Source organism: Cricetulus griseus, chromosome 7, assembly GCF_003668045.3.
Source record: "Cricetulus griseus strain 17A/GY chromosome 7, alternate assembly CriGri-PICRH-1.0, whole genome shotgun sequence".
Classification (NCBI taxonomy): Eukaryota; Metazoa; Chordata; class Mammalia; order Rodentia; family Cricetidae; genus Cricetulus; species Cricetulus griseus.
Window position 1 is genome coordinate 15483721 of NC_048600.1, and position 13037 is coordinate 15496757.

The 13037-nt window shown below is 38.9% G+C and overlaps 1 protein-coding gene across 5 annotated transcripts in view; it reads left to right on the forward strand.

The window, feature by feature from the left end:
• Itsn2 (intersectin 2) overlaps positions 1-13037 on the forward strand; it is a 116097-nt gene that overhangs the window by 51665 nt on the left and 51395 nt on the right. For 4 of the 5 annotated variants that reach the window (XM_027424570.2, XM_035448072.1, XM_027424569.2 and 1 more), the window contains exons 17-19: positions 10119-10255; positions 11444-11592; positions 12502-12599. In XM_027424570.2, the coding sequence (XP_027280371.1) occupies positions 10119-10255; positions 11444-11592; positions 12502-12599 (384 nt within the window). The remainder of the gene's footprint in view (positions 1-10118; positions 10256-11443; positions 11593-12501; positions 12600-13037) is intronic. The other variant, XM_027424571.2, reaches the window with a different exon arrangement.

Sequence of the window (13037 nt, forward strand, 5' to 3'; positions counted from 1 at the left end):
AATATTTTTTCCAGAGTGTCCAGGTTTTGATGACTATGTGTTGTTTTTATTCACATCCCTGCATTTCAAAACAACTGCCTTTGTCAGTCCTTCAGAACTAAAGTAGAAAACAGGCTGCACATGGTGTTGCATATCTGTAAACCCCAGAAATTGGGAGGCTGATGCAAAAGGATTAGAATTCAAGGCCATTCCTCAGCAACCTAGAGAGTTTAAGACCAGCCTGGACTACATGAGGCCCTGTCTCAAAACAGGAAGGGAAGGGTAGACATGGAAATTTCAAAATTGCTCTGATGGTAGCTCTTCTTTTAACATGCTAAATTCTTTTTCTCATTTGTTTGTCTCTTTGTTCTAATATAATTAATCTTTTTTGAAACAATAAAATACTTAGGGAAATCTAAAGTAGAATCTGATACTATAAACTTCATATAGTTCATGATTCTTGATTTATTGTTTGCCACTGTTGCAGAGCAGGTGCCCAAGCAAACTGTGTGTTTTACTTTTGGGGTGATGGTAATTGGATACTGAAGCCATATGAATGAAGGTATTAAACTTAGTTGGCTACTGAAACTATGACTGGAATGCTAAAAACCAGACTAATGGTATTTCACTCAACTTTGGGAGTAGTCTCGGGTCATCTTTACTAACTATGTGTAAAGTTATGAAAGCAGACAGTGTTATGTAGTAATTCCTTAAGAAAGCTATCTCTTCATACAGTTTTTATCTTGTTGACTTGTGTAGAGTAACATTAGCAACAGCTCTGGAATAAACAACATGAAAAGACATCATGGTGGCTTCAGTTAAGGACAGAAAATTGAGGTGAATAACGCTGATAATGTGCTTTACACAAAGATATATTCTTTAGAAAAATTAAAACATGATCATTGGTCACTGATGGTCAAACAAGCCAGTCAAGTTATCTTCCTTAAATTATTTTTAATCTGAACATAGTTTAACTGGCCTTTTGTCTGCCTTATCTTACAGTGTGGGAATATGGATGACTCTGTTCTTCAGTGCCTTTTGTCTCTGCTAAGCTGTCTCAACAACCTCTTCCTCTTACTTAAGGTTATTTTCTAATATCTAGCTTCCTTTTTTGTTACTTTACTGTTTTCTTTTTTAAACTGGACTATTCTTTGCCTTTATCTAATTATCTTTGTTTGGAATAACGTATACAATAAAACCTTTTTCCCCCTTTCTGTTTGCTCTAATATCCTTCTGCTGTCTAATTGCCTGTTTGAGTTTAATGCCAGCAATCAGGGAGACTGCCCACAGGGCCCTCCTTCATGAGGAATCCCATGGGTTCCCTTACAGTATCTCTGTGGATTGGGGTAACTAATGGGGTGATTCAAGGGACAACTAAGGGAATGTGAGAATAAGCCACCCATATCCCTGAAAGCCATTGCTTGAGTTTCTTCTTGCAGTCTAGGAGAGGGTCATGACTTGTGTGCACCAGGCTGCATCCTAATTCTACATAAGAAAAAATATAAAGAACTAGTCATACAAGGGCATCATTATTTATCAGGCCTTGTATTCTGACACACTTAGACTTAAAGTAAAAATAAATAGGTGTAAATCATGTGCTTTGCTGTTTCTAATACACAGACTATTCAAAATATTCAATGAAACCCTCCTTTAATATAGTTTAAAGGGAGGTAATTTATATTAACCACTTGCCTACCATGTAGACTCTTATTACATGTTCTACTCAGTGCTAAAATGCATGCCAATATGCAGTTCTGTGTACATCCAATAGTAATTACAACTCAGCTCTTACTTTCCAAGAGGTAGGGCAAATTGCAAAAGCTGCAGCAGCAGGGTCCCAAATGTTGATGGATCTATAGGATGTATGACTAACAAGGTTAACTGGTCTTAAAACTTTTGCTACAGATCATGTAGAAACTTAAGTGTGAAACTTCATTGTAAAATGAAGTTCAGTGCAGATTTGTGGAGTATACTCATTCATAGAATACTGTCTGGTTATTCCAGTTATCATTGGTTCTCTACAGGCCAGCAGATTATTCTGTCTTGCTTTACTTTCTTCCTTCTGCTTCCTGCCTTCTGGTTTTTCACTGCTTATTGATACTTTCATCAGAGGCAATTTAGGCCACTAAAGGGTGTGACATCTGTAAGTCAATGGATAGGAAACTTGAGTGTAGCTACAGAAAGCAAGAGAAGAAGCCTCTGTAGTGGCCACTGTAAGATGATGCCTGGGGATCACTATGCACAGTGCTGAGGACTTGCTCTGGCTCCCGCTGAGAACTGCACAGAAAGTTCCTCTTCAACCGAGTAGTAAGCGGAAGCTGGATGCTGTGGGTCAGCCATGGATGGGCGTGAAGACTGTTAGATGTGGATGAGCAACTCTGGAAAGAGTAAGGAAGTATGAGGCTGAAGGAACAGAGAAAACTGTGAGGAGACAAGATGTTAGAGATGGAGCTTATATATCATATAAGTATTATAATTGACAGAGCCTGGTCCCTGAAAGAGGAGGTTAAGAAAAATCCAGGGACTAAGGAAATGGCTCCATGGGTTACATGTTTTCCATGAAAGGGCCTATGCAAAAAAGCCACATGTGGCACACCTTCTTGTGGCCCCAGTGCTAGGGAGACTAGGCAGTGAGAGACCCTGTCTCAAAAAAAAATAAGGTGGCTGTATCAGCCATACTCCAGAGAACAGGGCAGGCCCCATGCCTAGGAGTAGTCAGCCAACACAAACTGGACTCCTTAGTTTTGTTTTCTTAGTTTTTAAAAGAAAGAGAATATGAAGTTGGGTAGGTAGAGAGGTGGGGGAGGAGTTAGGAAGAGTTGGGGGAGGGGTGAATATGATCAAAATATATTGTATGGAATTCTCAAAGAATAAGTAAAAGGATTATTAAAAATAAGGCAGAAAACAATCAAGGAAGACATCTGATGTTGAACTCTGGCATACACACACAACACACACACACACACACACACCACACACACACACACACACACACACACACACACACACGCAGACACTTATATCCTCAAAAAATAAAAAGAATAAAGAATAAAGAATGTGCCGGTTGTGGTGGCACATGCCGGTAGGATTTGCTGAAGGAGGCAGAGGCAGGAGGATCACGAGTTCAAGAATAAAGAATGGAAAGGAAGGACAAAAGAAAAAATCCAGAGCAGAGATTAAAGGGTTTCTTTAAGAAGAATGTTTCCACAGACTGGAGAATAGATAAGCAGGAAAAGGCTCTTGCTACCAAGCCTGATGACCCGTGTGGTGGAGGAAGGGAACTGGCTCCAACATAACACACTCTGGCATTATATATATATAATTAAATAAATGTAATTGTTGAAGAATTCCTTCAGTGTAACATATGGGGAAAGATCAGTGCAGGTCCAACCTGGTCTACAGAACAAGTTCCAGAACAGCCAGGGCTGTTATACAGAGAAATACTGTCTTGAAAAGAACCAAAAGAAAGTGCAAGCCTTTAATCCCAGCACTTGGGAGACAGAAGCAGCAGATCTCTGAGTTTGAGGCCAGCCTAAACTATAAGAACTAGTTCTAAGACAGGCTCCAAAGCTACACAGGGAAACCCTGTCTCAAAAAACAAAACAAAACAAAACAAAACAAAAAGATGAATGCAGTTACATTTGTTTTTGTAGAAAGCAGAAAGTTAGAAGCTTCAAGATTTGGAATATACTTGATCATTACAAATCCTATCCCTAGGTAGGTGAGAGCATGGAATAACCATTCCAGGACAGAAAAAGACAGATGCAAGAAGTTTTACTGATTTTGGAATGGGAAGATAAAGGAGATCTAATCTGATAGGTTCTGGGTAAGGTTTTTAGGAAAGAGAGTGGGTGGGGGATTAGTAAATTTACAGAGAGAAGTCAACCTAAGATAGATGCCTTGGTAGATGGGAGCAGTGAGTACAAGCTTGAGAGAAGAAAACAATGTGTTAAGCAGTGTTAAATGCCTGTTTCATTACAGGTCATGAGTTTAAATTGAAGACTAGATACCTAATTATATGACTTTTCTTCACTAATGGACAGCTGCTTAGAAATAATCGTAAGAGATGGCTAGTGAAATAGATTCAGGGCTTCTTCATTACAGGTTTGAGATTTTAGTAGATGTTGGCCAAGATGGAAGGGAAGGGGAGTTACAGGTTTTAACACAAGGATTAGGATAAAGATGAACTCTGAAGCAGTAACTGGATGTGAAAGGATCATAGAGGAGGAGGGACTGATTAAGAAAGAGAATAAGAGAGCCAACAGAGTGAGGGTCTCTGGTATAAGGTATAAGGAAGGCTCAGAGGCTTGAGGCTCAGAGCTTATATGTGAAGAACAGGATATTTAGCCAGTGACAGTTGCCTTTGATAATAACAGGACCTAAGGTGTACTAGTAAGAATAGCTCATTAAGAAGCATTTAAAAGGTCTGACCTCAGAGTTAGGTTTTTATTGGATCTTCAGTGCAGACATCAGATATGAGTAAATGAGAATCAGTGACCAAGTGATCAATAGGTGACAGTGAAACAGCATGCACACACACACACACACACACACACACACACACACAGAGAGAGAGAGAGAGAGAGAGAGAGACAGAGACAGAGACAGAGACACAGAGGGAGGGAGAGAGACCCCTCATGTGCTACACAAATACTTTTGTTGTTCTTAATTAAGAAAAGAGTTGCACAGAATCTCTAAAATACCTAGTGTGATAAAAAGTCTTCAGTTATTGACTTGGAATAGTAACTGAGGAAGTGCTTTTTCATAGAGGAAAAATAGAATCCGCCAACCCCACAATTGTTAGTGGTACCCTCAAGGTGGCAAGGGGTGATTTGGTTGTCAGGTTTACCTTTGGAGCATCTGTCTCTAATATGAGGTACAATAGCAGGAAGTGTGGGCCTCAAGAACTGCTGCAAGGCATGGGGTAGGACCTTTGGTTTCTGAAGCAAAGCATCTTAAACATGTTTATGCTGTGGACTCCTTTCTAGGTCTCACTCATCACAGTATTTTAAATGAGGGGCTGAGGGTGCAACCTGTCTAGCATGCACTTAACCCTAGGCCCAACCCCAAACACTGTCAAATGTGTGTATGTGTGTGTGTTATATTTTAAAAATATTATCAAATATAAAAGTTCAAGTATATGTGATTCTATGTTTATGAATTAAATAACATCTAGTGACCATTTTTAAAGTCATGATAGCAAGTAATCTATAATTATAAGAACATCTTCAGTTTCTGTTTGTGAAAATGCCATAATGTGAGTAATATCATGGTGGTTTATTGCCTGTATCTGACATTGATGGAAATGTTGGATTTCACATAGGAGCTAGTAAAAACAAAAAACAAAAAACAAAAAACTAATTTTGTCCCTAGCCACATTCATGGACTTCTGAACTCTACTAAAAATAATTTTAAAACCTTAGAAATGCACTGGCTGTCATATTACAAACTATTGCCCTCCAGTGAAGACAAAATGGTTTGAAGTGCTGACTTTCTTGTCTCAGTTATAGAGATTGGAAGTTATAGAGATTGGAATGATAAGATTCCCACTTGCAGATTGGAGGCTGTTGCTAGTGAGAGTAGATTTAAAACCGTTGTAGTTTACTGTGATGGGTCCATTTATCATGATATGTTCTCTAGGGAGGCTTCTTGCCTTAGGACTAGTTCTTCTGCCTACAATCCCAGCACTGGGAGGCAAAGGCAGGCCACCTTGGCCCTTTGAGCCCAGTTCGAATACAGTCTCTACATAGTAAGAGCCTATCTCAAAAAAAAAAAAAAAATGTGGAGTGGGGGAACTGGGGAGACAGCTCACTTGGCACAGTGATGGCTATGCAATCATAAAACCCCAAATTCACTCAGAGAAGTCCAGCTGGGCACAGTGATATGCTTATTCACAGAGCAGGAAGTGACAGATGCATTGTGTGCAGGAGGCAGAGACAGGGTTTTCCTGGTAGAGAGTCCTGAGGAAAGATACTTAAGGTTGACTTCAGGCCTGTAAACATATGTACATGCATATGCACTGCACACAATACACACATACAGTTTTTTTCAAGGGTAACATTTCCTGATATATTAGTCTAACTGTGCCAGCTTTCTTTTGCCCTGTTAGGCAAAAATAGATTCCATATTTATAAACTATTATATATTTCATTAACATTTTGTCTTTTAAGTAACATAGTTTATAATTTCAGTTTTATATTTAAATGGAGTAGTGGGTCTGTTTAATATACTTACTGACAAATTTGGACTGTGAAATGTCATTGTCTTTTCTTCTGTTATTTATTTTGTGTCTTGTTTCTCACCTTGCCCTGTTTTTAGTACTTTTTATTTCCTTCCTTCACAGCTTCATTCACATATGTATTGTACTTTGAACACAGTCCCCCACCATTATCCTTATCTTCTTACCCCTCCCACTTAACACCTTCTCCGTCCTAAAAAGGACTCCTTGCATTTTTTGGAAACCTACTTCATTTAGTCAGGATTCTGCCTGAGCATGGGTGGCGAATTACTTACTTAGGCTATGGCAGCTTAACAATGGCTATACCCACCCTCCCCAGCAACCATTAATGTCTCTAGTTTCTTCAGGGAGGGGTAGGAACTGAGTGTTGTTTTGTTGAACTCTTCTACTTTTCTGGTAGCAGATACCCTGGAGATTACAATTTGCATACTTGATTTACTTAATATCAATATTAATTTGCCTGCTTGTTTGCCTGTGTACCCTGTGCATGCCCAGTGTCGGCCAGAAGACGACATCAGATCCTCTGAAACTGGAGTTACACATGGTTGTGAGCTGCAGTGTAGGTGCTGGAAACCAAACTCAAGTCTTAACTGCTGAGCCATCTGTTCAGCCCTTTCCCTTACTTTTTGATGCATGGCATTGACCTCTGGTGTTTTTCAAAAAAAAAAAATTGTTGAATTCTATCCAAGCTTTTTGTTTTTTAAGATTTATTTATTTATCATATATACAGTGCGTGCCAGAAGAGCGTACAAGATCCCATTATAGATGGCTTTGAGCCACCATGTGGTTGCTGGGAATTGAACTCAGGACCCCTGGAAGAACAGTCAGTGCTCTTAACCCCTGAGCCATCTCTCCAGCCCCTATCCAAGCTTTTATATGAAAAAAAAAAATCACAGAAATAATTTAGAGATTCATTTGTAATTTGATAATCACCTTTGCAGAGGCAATTTTCTTTTGCTTCTGACAAACAAAATGGGATAAATCACCTTTATTCAATTACTGACTGAGCTGGTTCAAAGCATGACTGGTGTGTGTCTGGGGTGGTTTGGATGAGAATGGCCCTCATAGGTTCATATATTTCAATACTTGGTCATCAGTTGGTAGAATGGTTTAGGAAGGATTAGGGGGTGAGGCCATGTTGGAGGAGGTATGTTACATGGGTGTGGGCTTGAGATTCCAAAAGCCTAGATGGTTCTCAGTTAGCTCTCTACCCCATACTTGTGAATTCAGGGTTAGTTCTCAGCTACTGCTTCAGCTTCTCAGGTGGACGAGTGCCTGAAATAGGAGAGTGCTGGGTGTCAGATTGGTCCTTCATCTCCTTCAGCTGCCTTCACAGTGTTCCAGTACCTGTAAACGAGTAGTTTTTATAACATATTCAACTTTCTAGCTCTTGGCACAACTTGAAACTACAAAAATTACTCAGATTTTGCTGGGAGAGGGCCCAGCTATTAGACTTTTTGTCCTGAGTCAGCCATTGGAAGAAGGCCCATTTCAAGGACTCTCAAGCCTCCTTGGAAAGTTACTGCAGTTCAGTCTTAAAGGATAAGTTGGAAGGCTAATGTTGCACAGGCTAAGATCAGACATTAATCTGATTGCTCTTTAAATTCCCTCAAAATGTAGTATTCTCCTTAGTTCTGGCTCCTGCCACCGAAAGCTAATATTTATTGAGAATCTAACAATGTGGCCTGCAATACTACAAGAGCTTTACCTAGATTAACTCATTTACCCTTGAAGCAGCTCTGTGAGACACACTCAGGAGACTGTAAAACTTTCCTGAGTTAATAATACAAGTTGTTATGACAGAACCTGACTCAAACTTTGGTGGACGACTTGGAGGTGTACTTCTTAACACTAAATCGCCCTACTTCTCCTTGTAATCACCATGGTCTTTGCTCTTAAGTAGAATTTAGAGTCAAAAATAACAACTACAACCATAGAAGCTAAGAGCTGTGTGAGACTTAACCCAAACACAGCATTTGTATTGTTTCTGTGTAAGTCCCAGACACTTGGACAGTCTCAAGTCACCATACTACCCTTAGGCCAGACCTACAGTATAGTCAGTTTACCTCCAGCGTAGCTTGTTTGTGAAAATATATAGGTTGGTCTAGTTTTGGTTTGGAGTTTTGTGACTAGGAGGGTAAGGGGACACCATACACTTTTTTAAAAGAAAACTAAAGTGTATTCAAATATTGTCTACCTCCCTCCTTTGCCCTTAATTTCTTTGATTATTTTAGGTTTTTTTTTCTTCTCTTTCTGTTTTTGTTGTTGTTGTGTGTATGTTTTATTTTGTTGCTGATATTTAGTTGGTTGTTTCTAGTTTTCTTTCTTTCAGCTCTACACACACACACACACACACACACACACACACACACACACACCCTCCTGTTAGTATTCTGTAGAGTCCAGGGAAAGTGGTGATTACTGAAAGAATGCCAGGGTGAAGGGTAGGCAGACCAGCTGCTGCAAAGGCAGTTCCTATATCATGGAGCCATGGAGTTGAAGATCAGGTTCTCCTAGTCCTCTTCCCTACCTCTGTCTCTAATCTTCACCTCAGTTTTATGTCCTGGTCTCACTAGGTAGTAAAGGAGCCATATTTAGTTTATCTCAGTTTAGTGAGCCAGAGAAGTTTCTCTTTATAACATCTAACTAAGGTGACTGTATCTCTGGAAAAGACTCTGACCCAGCTTGGATCATGTCCTTTTGACCAGTTATTCTGCGCAGGGAAATGCAGTGATTGACCATTTAGACCCAGAGTAAATGATTGCTTCTGGATGAAAATACAAGGAACACTGAACCCTGCCAAAACCACACATAAAAATCCATTGTGTGTACTTGTGATCCCAGCACTGGGAAGGTGGACACAGAAAAGTCCCTGAGGCTAGCCATCCAGCCCAGAGTACTAGGCAAGTTTCAGGCAGTGAGAAGAGAGTCTGCCTCAAGAAATAAGAAGTTTTGCCAGCAGCTGGTGGAAGTAGAATCGGACACCCATAACTAATCACCGATCTGAACTGGAACCCAGATGCAGATAGCTGGAATACCAGCATGGGACTGATCCAGACCCAAGGAACATGGGTTTCTGTGAGGAAACCTCGGAAATCTACGGGACCTCCTGTAGAAGCCCAGTATTTATCCCTAGCATGGGTGTGGACTTTGGGAGCCCAGTCCATATAGAGGAATACTCCCTGAGCCAAGACACACTGGGGTGGGCCTAGGCCCTACCCCAAAGGAAACGAAAGACTCTGATGACACCCTATGGAAGGCCTCACCATCCAGGGGGAGCAGAGAAGATATGTGACAGATAAGGTTTTAGTGGGGGGGGGAGATAGGGGAAGATGAGTGGGAGAAGGGAAATGGGATTGTCATGTAAAACAATCCTGTTCCTAATTCAAATAAAAAAGTTGGAAAAAAGAAAAAGAAGAATTTAATATTGTATAATATGGTATAAAATGTAGTGTGTCTTGAAATACATCAGAAAAAAAAAAAAAAGAAATAAGTTTGGTACCTGAGAAATGACACTCAAGGTTGACCTTTGACCTTGACCTCTGGTCTACACACACACACACACACACACACACACACACACACACACACGTTTTCTTTAAATGTTATTACCATATTTTAATTAATTTCATTTTTATTGAAAATAACACCTAAAATATTTGTTTTAGTATTTTGTCCTTTATAGATGAACTGATATGGAAACAGGTGAATTTAGCATGTACTTGTTTTAGTAGGTGCATGAAGTACTTATTGTATTCAAGATTTTATATCATTTAAATAGGTATTTTTTAAACCTTCAAATCTTTTACATTTAATTAGACTTGTCTTAGTAATTTGTTTTTAGTACAAATGCTACATGATTAAATATTTAAGTATTGACTTCATTATATTTTATCCTTAGGAACTGAGAGAAAGCTATAATACACAGCAGTTAGCCCTCGAACAACTTCATAAAATCAAACGTGACAAACTGAAGGAAATGGAAAGAAAAAGATTAGAGCAAATACAGAAAAAGAAACTAGAAGATGAGGCTGTAAGGTAATTAATATAACTGATGAATGTATTGTACTAGGTTACTATTAAAATTCTGCCAGACCATGGTGGCAAATGCCTTTAATCCCAGCACTTAGGAGGCAGAGGCAGGTGGATCTCTGTGAGTTCTAGGCCAGCCTGGTCTACAGAGTGAGTTCCAGGACAGCCAGGGCTACACAGAGAAATCCTGCCTTAAAAAACAAAAAACAAAAACCTGGCTTTGTTGCACATTGCTTTTTTTCTTTCTTTCTTTTTTTGATGAAAATTTTAGGGGAATTAAAGGTTATTTTTAGATACTAATCAGATTCTAAATTTTATAAATTCAAGTCTTTTAGGTATTGAGTTTTCATTAACCAATTTATGGCCTATTGACCTGGATTGGATTCTTGGTCTTCCAGTGTTTCTACGATATATGACAGTAAAGTATCAGAACTAATGTACATTATAGTTCTCTCATGTCTATTTTTATGACCTCATTCAGAGAAAAAGTTACCACTACTATATTTAGTATCTTCCCTAAGCCTCAGCTCTATCACAGAGTAGCAAAGATTGTGGCTGGATATATCTCTGGGATTGTACAACATTGTACACCAATCAAAACAAGAACCTTGGTTTATTTTAAGACTTATTATTTGGCTTATCTCAGCTTTAATTGCTGAAGAAATTTGGAAATCATGGGTAATTAAAAAAGTAAAAGGCTCTTAAAATGCTTTAAACCTCATACTCCTGGTTCATTATTCTGATACACAGATTTCACCTAAAGCTTCTAGAGGAATCGTGTTGGGATGGGATAGAGGTTTGAAGGGTTTGAAAAACATTGAAAGAAAGCTAGATCCACCTACCTGGCTACATCCTCTGCTAGTCTTGATAATACTGAGGCCACAGAAGTACTTGAGGAGTTCAGATAGGAAGAAGTTTTAGATTTGCTGACTGGATCCCTTTCTACTTTCTTCTTGGATTTAGAGGGAATTTGAGGTCTAGAGAGTTGTCATTGTATTCTCCAGCTCACCTTATTCAATCGTTTCTCTTTGTTTCCTCTTCAGTCCTCAGCTCCCCTTTTCCCTCTTTTAATATCTCTTGCTAGTTCTCCAGTGAGTGGGAACCAGATCTTCCAGCATGCATGTTGGTTTGTTTTGGTTTGAGTGTACCACATAATAGAACTTTATGTAAACTCTTCATTTCTCTGATTTAAAGGAAATCAAAACAAGGAAAAGAAAACTTGTGGAGAGAAAGTATTAGAAAGGAAGAAGAAGAAAAACAAAAGCGACTTCAGGAAGAGAAATCACAGGAAAAAACTCAAGAAGAGGAGCGAAAAGCTGAGGCAAAACAAAGTAAAGATAAAGGTAGTTCTGCTGAGAGCAGCACAACAGCAGCAGCAAACAGAAAGATGCTCATTTTTAGAGTAGAAAAGCCTTTTCAATTAAATGTGGGTGAAAAGTGTACAGATGTGTAACAAGACAAAAAGGGTATTTTCATTGACTAACATAAAAGATCTGCTTCAGTTTTCAGAATTGACATAATCTTAAATATTTACTTAAACAGTATAGTTGAGCCCCTTATTTGAGTGAAACAACAGTAAATTTTAAGTCTTTCACATTCAACTTTTCTCAGAAGGCATACATCCTTATACAGCTCAGAGTCTATTCCTATCATATACTTCAGTAGTACATCTACTTTTAGATGAGTAAACTTTGAGATTCATAATAGTGATACAGTGTGTTCAAATCTTTTAACAAAATATTTTTAAACTTACGAACTCTAATGTATTTGTGAGTCCTTCCATTTTCCCTCTAGAACAAACGAGTAAATCAATAGATGTTTTCTTTATCTAATCCCTTTTCCTCACTAGTCTCATTTGTGGCTTCCTTGTGCACATTACTTTCTCTGACGTCATCTCACCTCCACAGATCTAGCCCTGTCTCACCCCTGCTTAGATGCCTTCCACTGTGCACAGCTTGGTCTGTGCAACTTCCACACCCTCCCCTAGATCTAGGTGCATGTCTCAGCCTGTGAGGCTTCACTTTGTTTAGCTGCTTCCTACCTCACTTAAGATGAGTGCTTTACATCTTTGCTTCCCATCTACTGTATTACTAGTCAAGACAGTTAAACCCTAACAAACCTAAGGCAAGCAAATTTTCATTATACTGTTCGATGCTCATTTTTTCTTTTATATTTTAAGAGCTCTTTGTTGAGTCATAGTAAAGATGTGTATGCTCAGAAGTAGCAAATGATGGGAATTATCTTTTCTTCAGGTGAGACAGCTAGTGCTTTGGTGAATTATAGAGCATTGTACCCCTTTGAAGCAAGGAACCATGATGAAATGAGTTTTAATTCTGGGGATGTAATTCAGGTAAGCAATGAAGCCTTTTCTGCCCGTGAGTAAGCTAATTACAGTACCCTGTGCTGTGTTTTCTGTAATATTAACTTTGATTTTTACATACTTCTAAAAATATTTTAAATGTTATCTCACTTAGCTCTTTTAGCATCTCTCAGAGCCACATAGGGTAGTTATTACCACCAAAAAAGAAAATTCACACTCAGATAAATTACAACTGTCAGCATTGCAGTGACAGAGTAGAATGAAAGTTTGTCTTTTGGTTGTGAGTCCAGTGTTCTTTCCACTGTGCCATATCAGTTCACATCATAAAAGACACCACCACTTGCAGTGTCTTAATAAATGAACAATAGAATTTTGAGAGACTAATTATTTTCTAGTAACTGTTAAAAGAGGTGAAGTTAAGTTCTGCAATCCTGACTGGATTTGGGCCGTTTGTTCCTTGCAATGAAT